Source organism: Mastigoproctus giganteus, chromosome 8 (assembly GCF_048544385.1).
Source record: "Mastigoproctus giganteus isolate SK-2022 chromosome 8, ASM4854438v1, whole genome shotgun sequence".
Taxonomy (NCBI): domain Eukaryota; kingdom Metazoa; phylum Arthropoda; class Arachnida; order Uropygi; family Thelyphonidae; genus Mastigoproctus; species Mastigoproctus giganteus.
In genome coordinates, this window is record NC_143582.1 from 53,678,765 (window position 1) to 53,706,383 (window position 27,619).

Here is a 27,619-nt window from a genome sequence, read left to right on the forward strand (position 1 = left end):
TTGTGTAGTGTTATATAGTGCATAAAATGTTAACTTGTTTAAACTTTATATCTTAACTCTTTTGATTATTACGACATCAAAAACATTGGCGAGTTATTTTTTGTTTACTTCTTTTAATACAAAAAAATATTTATGTGTCCATGGTTTCGTGTTAAACGATTTCCACTATATATAAAAATTATTGCTTACAGCTCAAAGTCAGTCCTACTACAGGAACAGGCTTGCAATCGTGGGCTTATCCAAGCTTTCAGCTATCTTATACTCTTCATTCTTATTTCTCTGAAATTATTAGTGGAAAATCTAAGTATGTAGGAGAAACTACTTCTAAGAATACTACTATATCTTCACCTTTGAGGAGTTCTGGTACTGTCATTCCCACTCCATTAACCATTTACACCACCTTGCTAGTGCTAAGTTTCATTATGCCTGAATTTAACATATAACCAATTTCATGCATATTAACACACGTCTTACCATGTCCAATAGATAGGGGTTGCCACTTCCAAGTCTCACTAGAGAGCTACACAACTCCATTTCTTTTTAAGCTACAGTAAGGTCAACACGTGGTTCTTTTGTTTGGACATGGTAAGTCTGCTAATTTTTGCTTTAGTTTTTAACTTTCGTTCTCTGCCAGGTCGATGATGATCAATGCATTATATAAATTTGAAATTTCTTACTTTCTATTATATTTTATTATTTAATATTGGTGTAAATACACCATAGTTTACCCATAAATTTAACTACATAAGTAGTGTAACGGCATCATTTGATTATATCCCATATTGTGGCTACCTTCACAACGAGATACCAGGTATTGCACTACTTTGAATAAATAACGCTTTTCTAGTAGAGGAGGCTACTGTTATTTATTCTCAGTGGGCACCACCACCACCCAGATGAGTTTCGGATATTGTTGGCTCACTCAGTGGTGGGCGGCAGGTATCCTGATAATGCAGACATGCCATCATGGTTGCAAAGTTAATTCCACAATATGAGAAATGCAAATGGTGACAATAATGATGATAAACATTCATAAATATGGTATTTCAAACCATGCGCATAGTTATACAATACATTACTTTAAATTAATTCGGAGATGTTATTCAACCAGTTAAAAGGGGAAAAAAAAACGCTAAATAGAGATGATAAATTATTCTCTTTAGATGTTGCTACCTTGTATACCATTGTACATGTAGAATATGCCCTTGACGCAATATGGGACCTTATCAATGATCAGACAATTTGTTTAAACATGTCAAATTTACCCAGGAATGAAATATTTTGTTGTTAAAATTTCTTGTACAAACCAATTATATTAATTTCCAAGATAAAATATACAAGCAGATATTCAGGTTACCGATGGGGATTAGCTTGAGTGGATTGGTTGGTTGCTGAAATTTATCTAAATAAGATCGAGCATGTAAACTTAACACCATGTCTCCCAAATATAATGTTTTATGGTAGATATCTCAATGATATCTTAATAATTGCTAATAAATATATAGTACAGAGGATCCTCGATACATTTAATAACATTCATACTCGACTTAAGTTCATTCTAGAAATGGAAATCCCACTTCACAAATCCATAAATTTTCTAAATTTTACTTTAACCAGGGTTAATGAAAACATATTTTTAAAAATTTATAGGAAGCCAATGATTACTGGGAAATTTTTGCACTGTTCAAGCGACCATCCTTTTACATATAAAAGGAGCATTATTTTTAATCAGTTTCATAATGCATATAGATACAGCTCTACTCAAGGCTCCTTATTGGATGAGCTCATGGAACTGACAAAAAGAATTTTAAATAGGGGTTATTCATTAGGCACCATTATGCAGATTAGTCAACAAGCGAAATATAAATTGGAGATGGGTACAACAAATGACAGGGCGGATCACAAACATTTTATTAAAGTTTCGTATATACAGCATTGGTATAGACAATTTATTAACATATTTAAGAACACTGAATTTAAGATTGTTGCACAACCCACGAGTAAGCTCTATGCCGTCTGGAAACACAGGGCATATGTAGTTCTTACCATGGAAGCTCACAATATTGTTTACAATATTTCTTGTGGTGGGTGCAATTCTACTTATATTGGCTTGACCCAAAATTTACTTTTGGTAAGGATATAGCAGCAGCATGTGGCATCAGTTAGGGCAGGTTGGAAGGGTGGCTCTGAGCTTGCATTTCATGCAATCACTGAAGGACACGTGTTCCTTTTTAATGAATCGAAAGTTCTTAATAAAAAGCGGGAATATTTTAAATTATTAATTGCCAAAACATTAGAAATTAGATTAAATGTTGATTCTATTAATATACGCAGACCTTATAATATTTCGGACTCGTGGAGTTCGAAATGTTATAAGGTCTGCGTATTTTTTTGAAAAAAAAAAAAAAAAAAGTTAAAAATCTTTTTATTAGGAAGTGATATTTTACATAATATTTATACACATGCTGACACTTACAAAAAAATAAATAAAATATTTCCATTTATTAATAAACATTTTATAGAACTGGTTAAATTTTTTACTAATGCAATGAATGTAATTGTTTTTTCTGAGATAACATTTCACCATACTGGAGTTCAAAGTTAGTACTTCCTATCATTAAAGTTGTTTGCAAATGGTCATCTGTTAATAATGATCTGTATTCCAATTTTACATATTTCATTTTCGAAAATGTCTTTTCACATTGGTGAAAACTCCCAAATACAGATATAAATCCCCGTGCATATGATTTTAATTGACTGTATTTATCTTCCGAAAGATATTTATAGAATTGGGTTAGATCCATTTCTTTACACCTAACCTTTAGCATATCATCATTTTGCAGATCAATCACTTCTAATTGAAGGTCTGATGGAAGCTCCTCAATTGTACAGCCAAATGGATTTTGAAATATGGAAATGTCTTGGCACTTGCATCAAGATCCGAAAAATGCTGTTGTAACTGTAGTTTAAGTTCAGAAAAATATCCACCACAAATTTTTTTGGGAATGGGGATTTCGCTAATATTTGAAATTTTTTACAGCATGGAAAATGGTCAAACTTGGTTAATGTGATTTGTGTTTCAAACAATGCAAAATTTTGATGATATGACTTTACGATAGAATATGTTTCACATATGAGCACTGTTTTCCCCTGTAATTTTAAGTTAAATTCGTTAAGATATCCTACGATGTCAGTAGCAAATGCTAATTTCCATAGCCATTCATTGTTAGATAATAGTGGTTGTGGGCAGTTTTTCTCATTTATAATATGAACCTACCCTCCGTGCATAGTCTATTGCTTCTCTGAGTTCAAAAAATCTCAATAAAACTTTTCCATTGCTGAGCCATCGAACTGCTGTATAGTAGGGCAAATCAGGATATTCGGCTTCAATCTCTAATAAAAAATCACGAAACTGACGATGGTTAAGTCCATGAGAGCGAACAAAGGTACCGCTGACACAACTAGTTCAATAACACATGACAGATTGACAGAAAGAGCCTGCTGGTGAATAATACAATTAATTACAAGAGGTTTTGAACATTTAGCTTCTTCACAAGCCTTAAAAATTTGTCCAACTAATCCTTTCCCCGTTCCACACATATTTTTACCATCATCAGTTGTGACACATTTTAATTGATTCCAATTAAAATGTACTGCAAATTGTACTGTGTTAGCGTTTTCTCGACTTCCTGGAAGATATCTTCGCCTGTAGTTGTTCCATGCAGACTATTCATAGAAGCTAATTCTTCAGTAACCTCCAACTCAGTATTGACTCATCGAATAAACAGCAATAATTGGGCAGTATCAGTAACGTCTGTAGACTCATCAAGAGCCAACGAAAACCACTCGAAATTTTTTGCCTTGTGTTTTAATTTACTCTTGATGTGGCTCCCGATGTCCTCAACTCTTCTAACAGTTGTTCCCGCTGAAAGACTGATAGTTCGAAACAAATCCATTTTCTCTGGACACATTTCTTCGGTTGCCACAAGCAAACATGATTTAATTAATTCATCATCGGTAAATGGTTTCCCTTTCTTGGCTAATAAATGAGCTATTCGTAAGCTTACTTTAGTTACTGCGTCATTTTATTTTTAATTTTAACAAATAAATTGCGTTGTGATGATGCATTACATTTTAAACTTTCCAATTTTAGCTTCCATTGATTTTCTGTGAGTTTTGAATGTTGCGCCACGTGCTTAATTTGGTAATGACAACGTATATTGTACTCTTTTCGCACAGCTACTGTGTAATTACATAATAAACATGATACTTTGTCATTTATTTCTATGACAAAATAATTCACACTCCATTCAGCTTTATAAGCACGATATTCGAAGTATACTTTTCTCTTCATATTTGGTCTTGAGGGTGACATGGGAACGGTGGGTAATAAATAAAAGGGGGAAAAAAAAAAAAAAAAAGAGAGATCGCAGAGCACAGTGACAGACAATACCACGTGCACTGCTAAAGCAAAACTGAGAGAAATGCTGGCAACACTTGTTCTACGGTAGACGACAGAATTCGAATATGCGATGCCAGTAGTGCCACGTGTGGTCATTATCCACAACTCTACTATCGTCTATTGCAGCGCGTAATTTGATATATTTTTAATTTTTTTCATGTAAGAAACAATATTAACCTGCAGGCCGTAGTCTGACGACCCCTGGTCTATATCATAGGTTCCCAAAGTGGGCGGTACTACCCCCCAGTGTGCGTTGAAGCCTTCTAGGGAGGCGATAGTGGGTTCAGAAGCAATTGGGGAGCGTTCAGGTGGTCTAGGGGTCGGTGGCTCCTTATCCATATTTTTATCTCTTCAGGTCCAGTGGACCCAGTTCAAAGGTCAACTAATAAATTCTATAATTTTTATTCTATGGACACAGCTGAAATTCACTGTAAGTGAAGCCAGAACTATTTTCTTCGATTTTCCCACTTCAATTTTCAAAACCTTCTATTGAATTTCATGCAAATGACAAAAATGTGACATCAGGTGTGTATTTTTAGGCCTTTGTCTGATATTTTTATAAATCCACTCTAATTAGCTTAGGGCCTTTGAAACGCAACAATGCAAACTACTGTGACCTGACATAAGAAGCAATAAAGCGAAACAGTAGCAACAACTGTTTTTGAAAGGTGAACAGATCGTATTTCCTTTCTTCGATGTGTACTGCTCCTACGAACAGAAAATCAGGGAAATTCATCTTTTAGAAACGAGAAACACTGGTGTAAAACTGATAACAATGCAATGCGCATTTAATAAAAAAAAAAAGTTTGCTTTATTGTAATTGTTTTCAGTAAACAATATCAGAACAGCAGTTTACTGGGTTTCATCTTCTAATGAAATTTTGAGAAAATATTTCTATTTGTAGCTGCATTATAAACTTCGAAAACTGGTGTGCAAAAGAAGAAGAAAAAAAATCATCCGCTATGAATATGGATTGTTTCTTGAAATGTGTATTCTTCACAAAACTGCAATATTTTCTAACAGTACAAAGCAAAAAGATTGCGACTAATGGCTGCTCAAAAAGTATTCTTAGAAGATATTTGCTTGTTATGCTTTGATGTCATTGAAAAAGGAAGAAATTCTGTTTTAGTACGGAAGCTGAATAAATTCACTATCCACGGTCATAATGCTGTTCTGAACTGCAATAAACAGATAAACCCCACTGAAAAATAGATTTTCTCCCGATCACTTCTCTTGCTTTGCTGTGGTTTTTGGTGAGCAATTTCACACAATCAAGTCGGTGACTGCTAAATGCGATGTGGTTTCTTGTATTCTCTCTCTCTCTCTATTTCGGGATCTCTGACCGTGTGGACATCCTGGAGTATAAACAGAAAATTTGTTAGTCGGAATGCTGCCCACCAATGGCACCAATTATCAACTCTTTTACTGTCCTTCTAATTTTCAATATGTGCAGATAATCGACTTGGGCAAAATTCGAAAGTGCTACTTCAATTAGGAGCAAAAACCGTTGGCCCCAACATAACAAATTATTTTAGGTACAATAAAGGACGGCTACTGATGATTTTATTGACTGGAAGGAAGTGTCCACAACTATACAAGACGGTCACTCAAAGGAAAGTAACTGCAGTCATTTGTATTCAAGGACAAGCTATACGGCGATGTTTGAAATGTATAATGCAGTTCACTGGCTAATATTTCCAGGGGGATTATTGCAAAATATTGTTCCAAAAAACAATTACAATAAAGCAAAGAGGGGTTTTTTTTTCGAATGTACACTGGACAAAAATCGGACTAATCTGAACTTAGGCATCCTACGATGAAGCTGACTTATTAGAACTTTAGCACCTGTTGAGAAACTCAATGCAATAAAGAAATACTTCGAATCCGCGATGAAACTGACTTACTAGAACTTCAGCATCTGTGATGAAAGTTACAGTTGTGGACCTTTGACAATCTCCTGGCCTTCTTCCCACCAAAAGAGTATTTTTATTTCTTTCTCTCTATGTTTTTCCCTTAGGGTCAGACTAGAAAAGGTGAACTCCCTCCCCTAAGGAGTTTTTTTCCCCCAAGTGAATGAAAGGAATTGGAAATTTCAGGAAAATGAACCCCATTTTACTTCATTCGGCAAACAGCAGCTCTGTCAGCGCAAGAGAAGTGAAATTATATTTGCAGCTCAGAATGAAATTCAAGCAAGCAAACATTGACACTTTATATGGTGAATTTTTCGGGCGTGTATGTGATAATGAAAATTCAAATTTTTCTTCAAATTTTTTGATGGCATCAAATGCTTTTAAAACAATCCATTACTCGTGGCACATATATATATATCTATTTTTTTTTCGTTTGCACACCAGGTAAGATGCATGCGAAGTTCCTTTGACATCAGTTTTCAAAGTTTATAACACAGCTATGAATAGAAATATTTTGTTGAAAGTTCGTAAGATCAAATATACATCCATGAAACTGCTGTTTCGATTTAGTCCTCTAGAAACAATTACAATAAAGCAAACTTTTTTTTTATGAAATGCACATTGTAGTGATCAGTTTTACGAGTTTTTTTCCCCCCTTCCGTTTCCAGTATGGCTTCCAATAGATGAATTTTCTATATTTTTTGTTAGTAGATACAATACATTCTGAAGAAAGGAAATGCGATATTTTTGTTTTTCAAAACCAATTTGTTGCAATTCTTTTTCAACAATTACAAAAAGCAGTAAAATCAAAATGTTGTGACAGAGCGACAATGCAAAATATTGTTTGCAAGTAATGAGGCTCAACTGTTTGTTTTCCACGAAAACTGTTTATAGTTTTATTTTCTCCTTGGATCACCTTGGCAACGCTAATGATGTAAGCTTGACCAGTCAATTATATCTCTGCATCTGTTGATTCATTTGAGACAGATTAGGCGCAAATTTTAAACTAATGCCATAGTGCATTTCATCTTCAAAGCTTCCAAGGCCGTTTTGCCGACGTAATAATTCATAAATTGATATGTGATCATACATTTTTGCTGTTTAGGAATAAGTTTCATTACAATCATCAGTCAAAAGTGTGATAGATAAGTGGAGTCATACAAAGTGTAAATTAAATCTTTTATTTTGTGAATATTGTTGTAAATTTTATTACTTCATTATGTCTGAATCTAAGAAGAAATGTCAACAGTACAGTATTGAGTATTTGAAATATGGCTTTATTCAGTCTCCTACCAACCAATTATTACCTATGTGCTTGATTTGCCAAAAATTATTTTCAAATGAAGCAATGAAGCCTTCTACGGTACAAGAGCATTTGACTAAAATGCATGCTGACAAAAAGGATAGAGATTTGTCCTATTTTCAAGTACTAGAATAAAAATATTTTAAACGTCCAACTATATCAAAACTTTTTGTGTCATCCACTAAACAGGATAATGATGGATTACAAGCTTCTTATAATATTTCATTATTAATCGCAAAAGCGGGAAAACCCCACACAATTGGTGAGGAATTAATCTTGCCGGCAGTAAAAGAAGTAATAAACACTGTGCTTCATAAGCCAGCATTAGATATCATCAGGAAAATTCCTTTGAGCAATAATTTAGTGCAAAGAAGAATCAATGAAATGGCTGAAGACATTGAAAAATCATTGTGCAATTATTTGAAGACATTTTTCCATTGAATTCGATGAATCAACTCTCCCAAATAATGAAGCACTACTCTTACCATATGTGCGATTCATAAAAGAAGAAAAAGTTTGTCAAGAATTATTATTTGCTAAAAATTTGGAAGCAGATACAAAGGGAAAATCTATATTTAATACCATGAATAAGTTTTTTCAAGAGAAAGACATTCCTATTCGTAATATTTTGTCTGCTGCTACTGATGGTGCTCCAACAATGAAAGGGCGCCACAAGGGTTTCATAGCGCATTTGAAACAAGCAGTACAGAATGTACTCCATATACATTGTGTTCTTCATCGTCAACATTTGGTTGCGAAGAATTTAAGTGAACGCCTGCATACGTCACTCCATTACGTTATTAGAGCAGTCAACAAGATTAGAAGCAATTCATTGAGTGACAGATTGTTTAGCCAACTTTGTAGTGAAAACGATGACGATTTCAATCATTTGCTGCTTCACACAGAAGTTCGTTGGCTTTCAAAAGGTATTTGTCTGAATCGATTTTACAATTTGTTTGATTCAGTACTAGAGTTCCTAGAAAACAGAGACGACGGATTGCTGGCCAACCTGATTACATCCAAAAATAACATCGCTTATTTGACAGACCTCTATAAAATATTTAATGAAGTCAATCTACAATTACAAGTATATAAAACAATCGTAAAGTGACGTTTTATAGTGATGAATGGAATTTAATTAAAACCAAAAGCATTATTGCCGCTTTTGTGGGGAAACTTCTTCTGTTCAAGCGGAATCTAGGCCGAGGGGAATACAGCCAATTTTCAAATTTATCAGCAGTGTCTCTCAAAAAGGAAGATTTACTTACATACTGCCAACACTTGGAGGTTCTCCATGCTGATTTTAATGAGCGATTCAAGAATATTCTAAACATGAATATACCAAATTGGATTCTAGATCCTTTCTCACATATAAACACAGCAGGATCATCAAATTTAGAAGAGGAACTCATAGAACTCAGAACAAATGAAGAACTAAAAATAAAATTCAAAAGTGGATACCAAGCGTTCTGGCTTCAAAAATCAACACCGACACTGTACCCTGGATTATGGGAAATAGTGCAAAAATTTTTAATTGCATTTCCATCTTCTTGTTTGGCTGAGCGTGGGTTTAGTGCTGTAGTGAATTTACTATCTAAGAAAAGGGACCGATTGCATATAACTGAGCGTGGCGATTTTGACTGTTTTTAACGAAAGTTTAACCTGATATTAACAAACTTTAAAAATGCATCAAGCTCATTCTTCACATTAATTTGTTATTTTTTCTTTGTATTTTTACTTTGTAAGTTCAAAATAAACAATTTTCTAATACATTTGATGGTGTTTTAATTAATATCATAAAATTCTTACTAATGTAATACAATCTCCTAATATCGAAATGTTAAGCCCTATGGCACACCTTGTGTGCCATAGGGCTTAACAAAATCTACTAATTAGATTTTGTTTTTGCAGAAGACTTAATTCAGTGTAAGGATGAGGATTGTGTTTGTGCCAAAAGTGTATGCAAATGATCTTCTGTGACAAAAATCTGAACCTATTAGCCAATGACCAAATAAGGTGATTAATGTTACACCGTTCAAAGGTCTTTCAATAACCCTCATATATTGCACAAATGACAAAATATCATAAAATCATCAACAAAGAGGACACTGTTTAAAATATGTGAAAGTTGTTTTGCGATAGTTTATTTTAACTGCAAATAGGGTGACTCTTAGAACCGATCCTTGTCGGACACCCTCCTCTAATTAAAATGCTTGAGATAATGTGGATCCTAAACAAAACTTGAAACCAGCAATTAGAAAGAGTTTTTAATAAAAGCGATAAGGTTATCCTAAAATGAAAGTTAAGGAGGGCTTGCAAAATGCCAAATTTCCAGACTTGTATGCTATTTAGACATGAAAGAAAACTGTTACCAGATGCTCAGACTTAATAAAAGCATCACAAATGTATGTTTCAAGTCTGATTAAACAATCCAAAGTGGATCTGTTTCTTCAGAAGCAGCACTGTCCTGCAAAGCAGACCATTTGTTTCCAAATACCACATAAGGCAAGCATTAACCATTCTTTCCAGGAGCTTGCACAAACAGCTTGTCAGAGTAATGTGATGACAGTTATTTGGTTTCTAGATCCTTTATGGTGTTGGGAAGGCAAGGATGATTGCCATCCTCTAGGAATCTAGAAATTCTTTGCCAAGAAAGGTGACATATGATTTCATAGTAGATATCATCTGGCCCCACAGCACTTGCTCAAGAGAGAATGATGCTGTAGTTAACTCATTCTGAGATTGTATTGTTGTATTATTCAAGCCCTTTTGAAGAGAAGTTTAGTGAATATTTCTCACTTTTCTCATTTAGGGCTAAGAACACTAAGGGGGAGGATGATATTGCAGAAATTTTTGCAAATCTCTCCCTTAGAGTATTTGCAATTGCAGGTAGATCTACAATTTGATACCCTCTGTGCTTTTGGATCACTGAAGGGAATGGTGGGTACTTCCCCTTCATTTTCCGAATTTTATCCCAGACTACTTTTGGGCTATCAGACTGGTCCAAAATTCCCTTTGGCTCTGGTGCCAGATATAGTGTGTCTTTGAACAGGCTTGGTCATATACCAGGTAGTATTTGAAGGATATTAAATTCTCTATGGTGGAATACTGGCAGAGCATCCCCTACACCTTGTTTTAGGCTTTTCTAGCTGCTGAGCATTCTAAATTTCACCAAGGTTTTAGATGTGGTGGAAACTGTGTGGCATTTTTGGAACTGCAATTGCTAATGCATGCACAATACCTTCTGCAATGTGCATAATTATATCACTGATGGCATCCTTGCTGACTCTAATGAGGTAAAACTGTGCTAGATGTACTAAGGCATATCAGTCAGCCTTTTTCTAGAAAAAAAGAGATACCATGAGGTATCTCTTTCTAGCCACAGGGATTTCTTTCAACCTCCCATGTGAACAAAGGGAGGAGAGAAGGAAAGCACATGGAGATAAATGGCAGTAAATGTACAAGTAGCCACACTGGAAAAAGTGTTTAGAGGCAAAAATTATTTCATCCCCACATATTAGTGACAACAATACCCCACAGGGTATTATGTCCACTAAGATCTAATAAGAGAATGGGAAAAGGCAGTTGCACAATAAGATAATCAACGTCTGTCTGGGAGATGATGATCCCAGATAGAATTCTATTATCTCCAAGTATTACACTGTCTTAGAACATTATGCTAACATCATGTAAGGTAGGATCTTCATTTGACTTTAGACATGTCTCCTTCAAACAAAGGTACACTGGCCTGTACCTATGGACAAGGGCCATTAACTTCTGTGGGAATCCGCGCCAATTCCACTGTATATTTGGCCATCAATTGAGCTTTGTGGATCCGTCATACATCTTCCAAAGTGTTTAGGGCTTAATATTTTCAGCCATAGATTTATCTTTTATTTGGGGAAGTACAGAAGCTGTCCTGTGTTCATTTCTTCCCCAACAAAGAGTTACAAGAGTGAATCATCTGGTGCTTCCTTTACCCCAATGTCCATGTTTTCCTGTCATATATCAGGTAGTTTGTTGTTGTTTGTTATTTGGTTTTTAGGAGCATTAGCAACTAAGGCCATATTGCTCCGGGAATATGCGGTGATCATTCCCCGATCTTTCCGCATCCCCGTATTTGGTGGTGACGGGATCGAACCCCGGTCTAATCAAGAAGCGTGCGTTACGCACTGCTGCTTCTTCCCACCTGGCTACGGAGGCGCCATATCAGGTAGTACACCAGGTTTGGTGATCTCTATCGCTTTTTGTTATCGGTGAAGCATCAGGCACAATATGAGGGAAAGTGGTGTCACTGATGGTGGTATATTCTAAGTTCTAAGTCTTTTTACAGAGGTATTATCTGTATCATCTAATCAATTTAGTAAGGGCTTCGTTCTGGTCCCAGAAGAAAGAGAAAGATTTGAATTACTTATATGAGTAAAATAAAATTTCTGATGCCTTAAGTACCTACTCACCCACCATAGAGTCCTATGAGGGAACACCTCGCATGGTATATGCAGTATGCCATGACCGGGCACTCAATTCACCCCAGTGATGCTAATCTGGAAGCACAGCAACATTACCGGGCGGTCCCCTAACTACGTTCAGATGCCCAGGTTGAGTGGTGTCAAACCAATGTTTTATAATTTAGTAGACTAGCATTTTTTTCTTGGTATTTCTTTAACCTAGAGCATCATTGGGCAATAAGTGCCTCTGAGTATTAAGACTCCAATGCTTGTTTATAGCAGTCAGGAGTCTGCCGGCTGTAAAACACATCAAAGAACAAGCTAGTTGTCAACTTATTTTATTTCTAAGGCCACAAAGCTTCTGTTATGAGGGCGAGTCAAATAAAAAAGAAAATGATTTTCTAATTTAAAGAACTAGCCACCACCACAGGCGTAAATTGAAGCATTGACACTAATACTTCCAACCCTGCCCAAAGGTTGGCAGGGTTGTTAATGACAATAATGGCAACTGAAGTTTAACCTTGACAAATGAAAAGTACTGCATATGGGTAGAAGTAACCCCAGAGAAACGTACTGAGTGGTACTGCACTTAAGCTGGCAGAAAATGAAAAAGATCTGGAAGTAATTGTGCAGTCAGATATGAAGTTTTCTGAGCAATGCAGACAGGCTGCCAGGGTAGGTCATGGGGTTTTGTCAATGATATACAGGAATTTTGCTAGCAGGGAAAAGGAGGTGATTGTCCCTCTGTAAAAGGCAATGGTCAGGCCACACCTTAAGTACTGCATACAGGTCTGGACTTCTCATTTTAGGAAGGATGTAGATTTGCTTGAGCGTGTACAGAGAAGGGCAACTAGCTTGATGAGGAGAATGAAGGAATCTTCTTACCAAGAGAAGCTTAAGTTTTGCAATTTGCAGTGGCTGGAGACTAGGCACCTGCGCAGTGATATGATTGAGGTATATAAGGCCTTGAATGGGTTGAGCACGCTGAATTCTGATGGGATCCTTCCACTTGTTCAGATTACGAACCTAAGGAGGCATAAATTCAAATTAAGAAAAGACAGATGTAGAATAGATGTGCGGAAATTTGCCTTTAGCCAGCGGGTGGTTAATTGCTGGAACAAACTTCCATCTGTTGTTGTGGAAGTTGATAGGTTAAATAAATTTAAGGAAGAACTGGACAAACATTTAGAGGGAATTGTTTTGTACTTTTTTTTTTTTTTTGCTGATACACTTGCTTTCTTGCATCACATGCCACTACTACTACTATTACTACATTCATAATAAGTGAAGTGAAGCAGCAGAGCCAATATGGCATTCACAGTAATAGGTAAGTCGAAATTAGTGAAATGTTATTCAGTTTCTTAGGGTGCAAGGCCTGAAACACATGGAAAAGCTGAATGTCAAGTAATGCAAACTGCCAACGACTGCAAGAACGGGCAAATTATTACTGTGAAAGAAGGAAAACTCCAGATGATAATCCTAGCCCAACAGAAGCTCATCATTGTCATAGAAGAAAATATTATATTGAGAGATGACAATTAACAAGGCAGAATGGTGGATAATGGCTGATACTGCAGCCAGGAAGCTGGATATCAGTCACTCCATAATCCACAACAGATTGCAACAGAGAAATGTCAGCACGAAGGGGATTCCTGAATGGTTGACCAATTATAAAATCAGCACCTTGGATTACTTGTATTGCTTAGTGATTAGAGATGAGACAATTATGCACAACCACATACAGCTCAACAAACTGTGGCAATATCACAGAAATTACACTGGAAACGACTGATTATCCTATATACAGTCCAGCCATATTGCTTCTCAACTTTTTTTGTTTTAAGATCGACAAATGATCTGGCAGGACATCAATTCCACACAGACAATGAAGATGTCAAACTAGTTCCAACAGAAACTAAAAAAACTTTTATGAGCAAGGTATAAAAAAATCATTGTACATATAGGATAAAGTGTCTAAACTGTAGCCACCGGCATTGTATTCAGAATACAACACAACCCTGCCAATTTGCACATAATATTAGCACTATATGAATGGTAATTTTGTTAGAATATGCCTGAAATATATTTCATGTGAAGTTCATGTGAGTATCCTTTCAATGATTTCCACAAACTACACAAACATTTTTATCAATATGCTGAATGTTTTCTTTGGTTCTGCTAAATCTTAAATAGCCCAATCGTCACTGGTTTACAACTATGCCAGAAATTTCATCACCTATCTTTACATGGATTTGTTCACTTGGGTTAATTCTTAGATCAAGTTGTTTATGAAATCCTCAGTGGAATCTATGAGAGAACATACATTGTGAACATCCTACGAGAGAACATCCTCTGCTAATTTTACTACTGAAGTAATATTGCAACTGAACTGCTCACCTGCCCATGATGAAATCTCCTTTTACATAAATTTAATATATATATTAATTAAAAAAAAAAAAAAAAAAAAAAAAAAAAAGAGTAAATTTAACATTCCCAGAAAAATCTGCAAATAAAATCTGATCACAACTTTTGCAACTTCCATATGTTTCGAGGGTACAACTCTAAAACGGTATTTGCAGGCTGACTGCTAATTAGTACACAGGACCAAACCTATTGGTAACTTTCTAGGATGCTTCCACCAGATCAGCTAATGTATAATCTCTGCCTCTACTCTGCCAGACAGTGACTGGAGAGAATCCGAGTAGTGTATGGGGGGGGGCATTGTCGAGGCCACGTTATGTCAAGGATCTAGGTATATTCTTACCAATGTGTATGCCATATCCAAAAATTTCATTACTTCATACACCATGCACCCCACCCCCACACACTTTTTCTTTCTTCCTATTCAATACACCATGAATTGTCAAACTAATAGAGTAAGCTTATCTGGGAAAAGATCTAAACCTCCCAAACACTTCCTAGTTCATTTCACAAATATACATGGTCTCAATTCTAATCTCAACGACATTCATTTCCACTTGCAGTCTGCCAAACCCCGTGTACTTTTTCGAAAGAAATATCTCGACCATCGGTTGATTCCACCATTGCTCATCTCAGTTTCCCAATTATTCGCTGTATGATTCCTTTCGCTTCAAAGGTGGTACTCGTGCATATGTTGTGCATTCCGATATTCCCTGTCAGAGACTAGGCATTTTGGAATCTCCTCTTTTCGATCTTCTGTGGCTTAAAATCTTTCTACCTCATTCTGTCAAATTCATATGCTGTCTCTACCATTCTCCCAATTCCACTAATCACTTGGAGTTCTTTGACTTCCTCTCTTTGCAACTTGACTTTCTCCAGTCCAACTTTCCTAACAGTGAGGTAATTTTCCTTGGAGATTTTAATGTTCACAGCTCTAGTTGGCTTCCTTTTCTAGTCACACAAATCCAGCTGGTCGATATGCCAAGGCTTTTGCAATTACTAATGACCTCACACAGATTGTTCATTTACCTACCAGAATACCGGACAATCCTAACCATACAGCTAACACACGATGTTTTTCTTACAAACAACCATTCTAAGTACACGGTCAAATTGAGCCGTCCTTTATACACCTCAGATCACAATTAGTGATTGTCTCTTCTCCAATGGCTATTCCCAAACTTGTGTTGTTTGGCATTACAAGAATGGAAAATGGGATAACCTGAAAAATTTCTTTTCTTCTTTTCCTTGGTCGAATTACTCTTTCAAAACATCTGATGTCAACGTTTGCTCAGATTGTGTCAGTGAAATTATTCTTCCAGTAATGGAATCCTTTATTCCAGATTCAACTTTAAAATCTCATCCTTTATCTAAACCTTGGTTTTTCAATAAATGTGCTAAGCCTGTTCAGGAGAAGAATGTTGCAAGTCGTAATTGGCTTGTTTGCAATTCTTCAGTTTCATTTTCTGCCTACACCACAGCTCATAACAATTGTAAAGCAGTTATTAATCAGTCCAAACAAGATTTTGAACAGGCGAAGAGTACAAAACTTGCTTCTTGCGCTAATGGTAGCCGAGCATTCTGATCTCTTGAGAGAGCTATTGGCCGCAACTTTTCCCCATCTCTGCCAAAACCAGATGGTTCCGTTGTTACTTCAGCCAAGAATAAAGCTGACCTGTTAGCATCCCATTTTCCTCCCAACTCATGTATTAACGATCTTGGTAAAACTCCACCCACCATACCCAGCATGCTCTATTTAATGCCTCCTGTGGTCTTCCATCAAAAGGATGTCAGAAGGGTTTGACAAATCTTGAGGCTAAGAAAGCTCCAGGTCCTGATGGTATTTCTCCACTTGTTTTCAAAACCTGTGCTCCTCATATTACTCCTGTTCTTCCACGCTTTTTTGCACTTTCTTATTCCAAAGGTGTTTTTCCTTCTTCTTGGAAATTTGCTCATATCCACCTAGTTCCTAAAAAAGGGTAACAAATCCCTCCCATCCAATTATCGTCCCAATGTAATTACTTATAATTTTTTCTAAAGTAATAGAGAAATCAATTACCCACCAATTCTTAAACCATCTAGAAACCTTCCACCTAATCAATGATCACCACTATGGATTCCATCAGTGTTGATCCACTGGTGATATTCTGGCTGATGTTAACCATTTATGGACAAATTCAATGGAAAAGTTCTTGGAAACACAAGCAGCTGCTCCTGACACCTCAAAGGCTTTTGATCGTGTTTGGCATAAAGGTCTTCTAAACAAGCTTCCATCTTATGGTTTGTCAACTGCTTTTTTTTATTGGCTATCCAGTTTTCTCTCTGATCGCTCACTGAGGGTGATGATAGATGGCTCTCTGTCTTCTAACTTCTCCACTAATGCTGGTGTCCCCAAGGTTCAGTTACAAACCCCCGCTCTTTTCCACTTGTACATTAATGACCTTCTTCCATTGACTGTAAATTCGATCCATAGTTTTTCTGATGATAGCATATTGCATTCCACTTTCCAGTTTGTGAAACCTCGCCGTGCTTGAAAATCTAACTTCTCGAATATCTGCTACCAATTCTTTAAACGCTGATAATTCTCCAGTGGTGCAAAGACAACTTAATTCATTTCAATCTTTCTAAAACTCAGTCCCATCTTATATCTGGCAAAACGGATTCTTCTGCTCCTATGCTTATCTTTGGTGACACTCTGATTTCTAGGCAAGATGATATATCTCTTTTGGGGATTTCCCTAACTTCTAATCTCTCTTGTCACAAGCACATTACAAATATTGCTTCCTCTGCATATAAAAAACTTGGTTTTCTCTTTCGCTCTCAGTGTTACTTTTCTTCCAAACACCTGTTCACTCTGTACCAATCGCAAACCTGTCTGTTCTACGATGGAATATTGTTCCAACATCTGGGGTTGGTTGGTTGGTTGGTTTTGATTTTATTGGTGCATTAGCTACTAAGGCTATAATGCGCCCCAACATCTGGGGCGGTGCCTCCAAAACACCTCTCTCAGGCTTCTAGATTCCATTCCGAAGAGGGCAGTTAGGTTAATTAATGAATCATCTTTAAAAGTCTCTCCACTCGCTGTCTTATAGACGTTCTGTTTCTGCTGCATGCCTTTTCTACAGATACTTCCATGGGCACTGTTCTTCTGAATTGGCTAATATAATTCCTGCTCTCTCTTTCAAAATAGTCCGAACACGTGCCACTGCCAGCCAACATCCATTTACTGTCCAACTTCAAACTCACATAACCTCGTTTATTCATTCAACTGTCGTTTTCTGGAACAACCTTTCTTCATACATATTTCCTGAAAATTACAGTCTACATAAGTTCAAGTCTAATGTAAACAAATATTTTATTTCGTCTTCGCAACCTCCAACCCATGCATGGCACTAAGTAATATAGCTTCTATTACTTGTCTCCAGCCACTGCTGCAGTGGCTGGAGACTAGGCACCTGCACGGTGATCTGATTGAGGTGTATAAGGCCTTGAATGGGTGGAGCATGCTGAATTCTGACGGGATCCTTCCACCTGTTAAGATTATGAACCTAAGGGGGCATAAATTCAAATTAAGAAAAGACAGATGTAGAACAGATGTGCGGAAATTTGCCTTTAGCCAGCGAGTGGTTAATTGCCGGAATAAACTTCCATCTGTCGTTGTGGAAGTTGATGGGTTAAATAAATTTAAGGAGGAACTGGACAGCCATTTGGAGGGAATGGTGTGATTTTTTTTTTGGCTGATGCTGCATAAGCTCATACACTTGCTTTCTTGCATCACATGCCACTACTACTACCTCTCGTGTTTGGGGTTTTCATTAAAAAAAAAAAAAAAAAGCTGTGGATTAAAATTTGAATGGTAACAGGAATAAAGGCAGAACCAAGAGGAAGGTGGATTGATGGCATCAAGTAGGCATTAGAGGAAAGAGGGCTTATTCTGGTTAGGGTGTTAAAGGTATAGCTTGAAAGGATGATAGTTCAGAAAGACTCATTTGTGCTATCACAGTTACAGTACAATGACTGGATATAAGAGATTTTGATGACAACAATGTTTCGCATTTAAATTGCTTTAATTCTTGCTCTTTACAATATACAATGGTAGGAAGACAAAAGTAGTACTTTCTCTTTCATAGCAACCACACAAAACATGCTTTAGACGGAATACAGCGAGCCACCTAGTCTCATGAATAATAAAGAAATAAGAAATAAGTAAAAATAACTTCAATGAAAATTTAAAATTTACCTCATCAGTAGAATGGTGTCGTACTGGTCTCAATCCTCCTAAAAAATCTGAACTTTCTGAATGCATGTGACAGTTTACAGAATACAAGTTGTAGTCATTAAGGGCAGCAAACAGTTGGCAAATTGATGTTTTACCACATCTAAAAAAATATACAAATACAGTTTAAGTGTTTTTAATATATAAGAAGGCTATATAAAAAATTAGTCAACTAATTTATGGTATTTAGGACATATAAAAGATTGAACACAGCTTGTTTGTTTACAGCACTAAAAAGTTAACACATTTTAAGAAAGAAGAGTTTTAAGATAGTAAGTTTTAAGAATGGGGCAAGCCAAAATCAACCAGAAATCAGCAGCAAAATCGTGGTTGACATTCTGTGCTAAGTGATGAATCTTGTGTCCAGTAAACAAAATGAAATTTCAAACAAGATAAGAACTGCATTACATAGATTTATGGAGTAGGATCCCCAAAAAAAGGACAAATATTAAAAGCAGCACATAAAAAAAGGCATGTAACTGGACTTGATGACTGGAAAACTCGGATGTTATCTGATCAATCCAAATTTTACCTGTACTTTGCCATACTTTGATGCCAGACATCAAATTAACAGGAGAAACAATGAGAAACTTTATCCAGACCATGTACAAGATGTCATACAAGCTGGCAGATGGACAGGGATGGGCACAATGACACTGGAGACCTCTACTTGAAATACCAACCAGGATGAATCAGGTTGTGCCTTTTGCTGATTGAGGGACACTCATGATTTTGATACTCCTGTATTCTAGGATGACAACTACCTTATTTAGAAGACCTCTATTGTTTAAAACCAGCAGGAGGAATATGAGAGAATGGTAAGGCATTTAAACTAGCCAGCCAAGTCACAAGATTTAAATCCTATAGAAAATGCATGAGGCTATCTTGAATTGAAAGTAAAAACACAATAGTATCCAAAAACTTCCATGAATTATGGGCACAATTGTTTTCAGAATGGCCTAATATTGATATATTAACTATTAAACAGGTCTAGTTGAATTCTTACCAATGGGAATTTATGAAGCTACTCATGCCAAAGGAGGTGTTACACATTATTGATTCAAAAATTACACAGGTGACTAATTTTATGCAAATTACACAAATAGAAAAATTAACGGCAATGCTCCATACTGCCATGTGTTGCGACCAGTCTTTGGGGGAGGGGGGGGCTTTGTCCTGGGACCACCATCTGTGGAATCTGGTCCTTGATGCATTCTTAAACTTTGACATGAACACAGTAAAAATGCAAGCCTACACTGATGACTTGAGGCAAACAGCAGAGCCCAAATGAAATCGAGCCATGTCAATACTGCTGCACTGGACCCAAGAGAACCATCCCAGAATTTCACTGGAAAAAAAAAAAACGCGTTCAACCTCTTGAGGGGCTCTCTGGATATTAGCAGGTCCCCACATATAAAAATCCACAGAACAACCATAAAGCTAAAAATGGAACTAAAATATCTCGGGATAGTCCTGGATAAGAACAGTCATTCACCCCACATCTCAATTACCTACAAACCAAAATCAGGAATTACTCTGCTATGATATCCACAGTTACCAGAAGGGAATAGGGCTTGAAAAGGGGGACACTCTCCCCTTTCTACTAGGCTGTTTTTATCCTGGCTCTATCATATGCCACAGGTGTGTGGTACAAGGCAATCACTGCAGTAAACAGGAGAAAACTAGACACCACATAGAACTCTATCCTCCTGACTATCTTCAGAGCGTGCTGTGCAGTCAGCACCCACACGCGCCAGATCATCGCTGGATCCCTTTCCCTGGAAATTTTGTGCCGTAGGCTGCTTTACCTACTGTCCAAAAGGAGAGCTGCCACCTGCATTGGCTTCACCACCGATCCAACAAACAACACAAGTGCTGACCTGTTGTAGATCTGGCAGGCCCGATGGTCCGACTCCCCCAAAGGAGCCATAACATGGAGCCTGAGGCTTATGCTGCACCAGCAGAGAGAGAGAGAGAGAGTAGTATAACAAAATCACCAAGAAAGAGAAGAATGATGATATCCAGCTCAAGACCCTGGGTATGTCAAGCCCATATCCACCAGATGTCAGCCTTTGGGGTTATATACCCAAGCCAGCCTTCATGGTTCGCTCCAGGTCTCCATACCACCATTCTCCTCACGGGACATGGGTCATTCAGGAGGAAACTCTATGACTTTGATCTCTCAGATTCACCACAGGGTCACTGCAGAGAGGAAGAAACCTGGGACCACCTCATACATGAATGTCATATGTTTTATCCATCAATGCCTGCCTATTCCATTACTGGCCACTTCTTTCTTAACTATTGCCTGGGATTCACATAGCAGTCTAACAAGTGAACTGCGAGAGACAAATTTGCTAAATGGCATAACCATGTTCTACAACTACCTTACTCTTGTTTTTTATATACAGGTAGTAAGTGAAGAAAGAGTATTTTAGTGTAGAGTATTAAAGTGTAGTAAGAGTATTTAGTGCAAGGTTTCTCATAACTTTATTCAAAGCTTACTCAACAACTTTACTTTTTTACTCAAATCCCACTCATGCGACTTCTTATATGCTAGAAACCAAACCCTCAAACCCACAGTGATCTGTGGTATCTGGTGCAAATGGGAAATTTTTTAAATCAGGAGTTTGTGTGTAGGCAAACAACCAGCTGTAATTAAACTGAAAAACAGACAGAACCAGCTGATTTTATCAATCTCTAACATTAATTTACCTATGTACTCCATAGATTTAATTAGGTACGTCTATCAGTTATTCAATACTTTTCAAAAATGCTAATACATACAGTCTAACATAAATATACCACCCACTTGCTTGACTGCACACAACATTTCGCTCTTAGAGTTACTGTTTTCTTAAATATTACTCACTCCACTGAAATCTCAAATCCACCCTGCAATGGAATATTATTCAATATGAGGTAAAAAAAAACCCTCAAAAAGCTCTAGGTTCATTTCAAAAGAATGGCAGCAAGGTTGATTAATGATCAGTCTCAAAGAGTCTCTCCACTCTCTGCATCACACTCAGTTTCTGCTGAATGCTTCTTTATTTTTTACTCTGTGGATACTCTTCTTCCAATTTGGCATCTGCACTTCTCCCATCTTCCTCCAAACAAGTCCAAATATACATTGCAACCAGTCAACATCCATTCACCTTTCAACTACAAACTCACAGAACTAATTTCCTTCATATGTATTTCCCAGAAAGTTTACAATCTACATAAATTAAAATCTAGTGTTAACAAGTATCTTCTATCTTCTCAACTTTTAAACCATTCATGCACTAAGTACTCTATCTAAGACCTTTTATGTTTGTGGTTTTCATAAAAAAAAAAAAAAAAAAAACACTCATTATAAGAACAATAAAAGGAACAACCTATGAATTACTATTTATCAATTACTTACAACTACACACAACAAAGTTTTGAAAACTTATTTTATTAATATATACTAGGGGGCTTCGCCCCAATAAACGCTTTTCTACATAAAATGTAGAGGTATATGGAGTAAGTCAAATCTTTTCTACGTAAAAGACATACCTGTCTAAACGCACTGGTCGATATCTAATCCATCAAAAGGTGATATTGTTATACACGTTGGAACTAATGATATTAAGAAGAGGAGACCTGTGGAATTAGTTATCAGGTACGGGTCACTGTTGAAAAAAAGCCATGAATTAGGGTTGAATTTGAAAGTGTGTGCAATTCTGCCCAGACACGATAGGAGGAAGTATATGATGAGTGCCTTGTCAATTGATTCGGCCCTGGAGAGATTGTGTTAGGCTCAAGGCGCAGACTTTTTCTCAGCCTGGTCGGTGCTTGTTAACAGGAGAGACTGCTTCTACAGGGATGGATACACTTAAATAGAAAGGGTGCAAGAATATTTGCTGATGCTATCGAGGCAGTGTTAGGTGGGTCGGATAACTGCTAGTTTTGGGGGGGGGATACACGCTGTAATAGATTAACAGTAGCCGCTGGCAGAGGTGAAAGTGATTCTTGCACTGCTTCTATTGGATTGAGCAGCAGCCTGGAAAACAAGATGCAGGGTATTCAGAGACTGCTGGGATCAAGACATTACAAGTATACACATGGGTTGTGTTAGGGTAGCTAAGAATAGGAACTGGTGCATGTATACTTGAGTATACATTAATGGTACGAGTTTGGTAAATAAATTTGATGAATTTGAGGTGTTGGTCAAAACATCAAAGGCGGATATTGTTGGGATATCAGAGATGTGGTGTCACACAGATATAAGGAATGCAGAACTGGAATTTGGGGAGCACAATGTGTACAGGAAGGGAGGAGGAGGAGGAGTTATGCTATTAGTTAAGAAACACATAAAATTCAAGGAAGTGCAGCCAGTCGACATCGCTGGCCAATGCAGTGTCGAGTCGGTTTGGTGTGACATAGGCACTTGTGATCAAAATTGGGAGCAGAAGTGTGTTATAGGCCTAATGACTCTGATGAGTATAATAAAAAACTGTACAGGGAAATAGAGTGGGCCAGTAAATCAGAGTGTCTTATGAGAGATTTTAATTTCCCAGATATTGACTGGAATTTGTGGGTTGGTCACTCACACACTACCAAGGCTTTTGTGGATTTATTGGATGATTGTTTTCTACATCAGCATGTTCCGAAGGCAACTAGAGGGAGTAATACTCTTGATCTGATTATCAGTAGTGATTCATCATGCATTAAGAATCTGCAGATAAAGGAACCACTAGGTGATAGTGATCACAGTGTGCTGAAGTGGGATTCAATCAAAGAGGTAAGTACCACCAGGGGCAAAGTGAAGAGTTTTTGCTTTAGTAAAGGCGCTACGGAAGGTCTGAGACAGTATTTAAATTCTATACGGGGGGACCAATTGATAATGTTTCCATCAGCAAATTCAAAATGGGAGGCATTCAAAGAATGAATCTTGGAAACTACTAGGCTTTACACACCAACCAAGTAATATTGTTCAAGGTTTAGGCCTAAATGGATGTCATATGAACTAATCAGAGATGTGGCAGAGAAGAAAAATGCATGGGGTACATATAAATTGACAGGTGACACAGAAGCCTACGGTAGATATAAGCTGGTCTGTAATCAAGTCACAAAGGAGGTTAGGCAGGCAAAGGCAGATTACGAGAAATCTTTGTCAAAGGATCCAAAGAAAAACAGCAAAGAGTTCTTTACTTATGTAAACTCTAGAAGGAAAGAGATGAATCAGATTGGTCCACTTGATATTGATGGTTCGAACTGTTGATAATCCTGCTGAGGTGGTTAATAAACTAAATGAGTATTTTGCATCGACATTAATGCATTGTCCAGCGATGTCGACTGGCTTCACTTCCTTGGATTTTATGTGTTTATTAACTAATAGCATAACCCCTCCTCCCTTCCTATCCTGTCTATCCTTTCTGTACACATTGTACTCCCCAAATTCCAGTCCTGCATTCTTTATATCTGTGTGACACCGTGTCTCTGATATCCCAACAATATCTGCCTTTGATGTTTTGACCAACACCTCAAATTCATCAAATTTATTTACCAAACTCCTAGCATTGGTGTACACGCAAGTATACATGCACCTGTTCCTATTCTTAGCTACCCTAACACAACCCATGTGTTTACTTGTACTGCAATGACTCCCAGCAGTCTCTGAAATATTCTGCATCTTGTTTTTCAGGCTGCTGCTCATTCCAATAGAAGCGGTGCAAGAATCACTTTCACCTCTGCCAGTGGCTACTGTTAAATCTATTAGTCCTTGTATCCTCCCAAGCTAGCAGTTTTCCAACCCACCTAACACTGCCTCGATAGCAACAGCAAATATTCTTGCACCTTTTCTATTTAAGTATCCCATCCCTGTAGAAGCAGTTGCTCCTGTTAACAAGTACAGACCAGCTGAAAAAAATTCTACTCCCTTGAGCCTTGCACAATCTTTCCAGGGCTGAAATGATCGAAAAGGCTCTCATCATATACACCCTCTTATCGTGTCTGGGCAGAATTGCAGACACTTTCAAATTCAACCCAAATTCACGGCTTTTTTTCAACAGTGACCAGTACTTGTTAAGTAATTCTGCCGGTCTCCTACTCTTATATCATTAGTGCCAGCGTGTACAACTATATCACCTTTTGTGCCCTTAAATCATCTTTGAGGATTGGTTTTTAAATTGCTTTTGCGTCAAAACAAAAAATATTGTCTGAAGAAGAACACAGCATTCAAAATCTTGCCCATTCTTGACAATGTACCCAGTCACCCTGTACATTTGTCTGATCTGCACCCAAGTGTGAAAGTTACCTTTCTTCCAGTGAATACAAGTTAGCTAATTCAGTCGAAGGACCAAGTTGTTATAGCTTCCTTTAAACTTTATTACCTAAGGAGATCTTTTTTTACAATTACAATTGGTAAAAGCTACTGATGGAATAGGCAGTCTTTCAATTCGAGATTATTGGCAGTATTATAACATTCTTGATGCTGTAAAAAATATTGAATTTGCATGGGGACTCAACAATGAATGCAGTGTGGAATAAGCTGTGGCCACAAAACTGTACTAAAGAAGCCATGGTCAAAATGCCAGAGGTAGTTGAGATTGTGAGAATTGGCAAAATGATTAGTAGATTTGAAGGATTTGAAGAACTGGAACCGGCAGATATCACAGAAGTCCTTCAATTTCATAGAGAACAACTATTAGTGGATGATATGTTTTCGCAATATGAAGAAGATAATAAAAATGACAAACACGAAGATGATGCACACAAAATTTGATCGCAAAAAAGACTAGCTGAGTTTTTAAGACTTGCAAATTAGCTTAGCTAAGAAGCCCTGGATATGGATCCTATGGAGGGGAATTTAAATTTTTGCAGAACTTTATCATTAACTTTAGTTCCTTATGAAGAAATTTATAGAGAAAAACAGCATGCTTCTAAGCAAACAATTTTAACTAATTTTTTTCAAAAAGTACCGGATACAGTTGCAAGTTTATCACAGGAAAACAGCAATGAAGAAGCAATGAATTTAGATTAAAAATCTGGAAGTAAGTATTAGCAAGATTAATTTTATGGACATTTTTCTAATTTTTTCCTTCTATATATATATATTTGGAACACACACACACACACACACACACACACACACACACACACACACACACACACACACACACACACACACACACACACACACACACACACACACACACACACACACACACACACAAATAAAAAAATATATATATTTATATATATAAGCTTACCCAGTATTCCCAACCAGCAGTATAGGTTCTCCAAATTTCAGAGCTTGGGCAACCATAACTGCCATTCTTCTCATGTTGAATGTCCATACCATATGCTCAAATTTTGCTGGCAGAGTGGCTTCCACCATATTTTTCAAAACTTCATTAACTGTAGGAGTACAATCTTTTGGAGTGAAAAGTCTCTCAGGGTCTACTTGTCTTTTCAGGTGTTTCTGTAATACCTGTTGAATTATCTGAACCTCTTCTGGTCTCCGAACACGTCCAGCTAGTAGCATATAACCTGTAAATAATATAATTCACATAACATCACACCTTCATACAGATATATAGATAGAAATAATCAATTGACTGACCTCATTTCCCCTTCCCCATAGCACATATGCTCATGAGCCAAAACATTACGACCACCTACCTAACAGTGCGTTGAGCTGTCTTTACAAGATAACAAACTTCACACCGCAAGGCATCAACTCCACAAAAGCATGAAAGGTGTCAGCAGGTATCATGGACCAGCAAGACAGAAGGATGCCATGGAGTTTGGCAGTGGAGCAAAGGCACCACACAGTTCAAATGGGGTACTCAGTGATATCCATGAAAACACCTCCAAACCATGATACCATCACCACAGGCCTGTTTTTGCCCAACTATGTGGCTTAGTTGCAGCTTCTCACCTGGTTGCCATCAAATATACAGGTTATGGTGACTACTGTGTTCCAGTACATCACACAAATGTTCAGTAGAAATGATATCAGTGGAATTTGCCAGCCAGTGGAGCACACGAAATGCTTGGATATGATCCTCAAACTATTCCTGCACAATGTGTACCTTGTGACATGGGGGCACTGTCTTGTTGAAAGAGTCCGGTGCCATCGGCATACATGGACACCACACAGGATAAAACTTGGTCCAAAACAATACCAAGGTAGATTCTGGTAGTGGGATGTGTTCAAATGGGGTATGAGAGTACTCAGTGATATCCATGAAAACACCTCCAAACCATGATACCATCACCACAGGTCTGTTTTTGCCCAATTATGTGGCCTAGTTACAGCTGCTCACCTGGTTGCCATCAAATATACGCCCATTCACCAGCATTATGGATGGTTGTATTCATCAGCATGATGGAGCTGGAACCTTGATTCATCAGATCAGGCATCTCTTTTCCAGTCATCCAATGTCCTCATACCCACTGCAGGCAGCAAAGATGGGGGGAACCCCTGGTGCCATCAGACAACTAACACCCACTGCAGGCAGAGATGTCCATGAGAGTCATTAAACATTAGCACATGAAAAGCTCGCCTACTCTGTAGGCCTATCTGCAAAAGCATCCACTGGAATGTGTGCTCAGAAATGGTTCTCTGTGTGCCCTGGTTGTAATCCCATCAATTGAGGGATTATGAACTGTCTGTTCTCCTGAATAGCATGTGTTAAACGCCCTTCACCTCAACTGTCAACTAGTGGTGATATAGCCTTCTTTACATTGAGAGATTAATATTAAAATTTTCTACAGTATTACGTGACAAATAAATAGTGTATCTTACAAGGGCTATACAATACTACT

At 37.4% G+C, this 27,619-nt stretch overlaps 1 protein-coding gene across 1 annotated transcript in view; it reads right to left on the reverse strand.

Moving 5' to 3' along the window:
* Nucleotides 1-27,619, reverse strand: part of LOC150081532 (midasin) — a 1,449,634-nt gene that overhangs the window by 1,027,449 nt on the left and 394,566 nt on the right. Inside the window, exons 28-29 of the mRNA XM_090380238.1 lie at nucleotides 26,059-26,338; nucleotides 18,785-18,923 (exon numbers count right to left, since the gene is read on the reverse strand). Coding sequence (XP_090236364.1) covers nucleotides 18,785-18,923; nucleotides 26,059-26,338 — 419 coding nt within the window. The remainder of the gene's footprint in view (nucleotides 1-18,784; nucleotides 18,924-26,058; nucleotides 26,339-27,619) is intronic.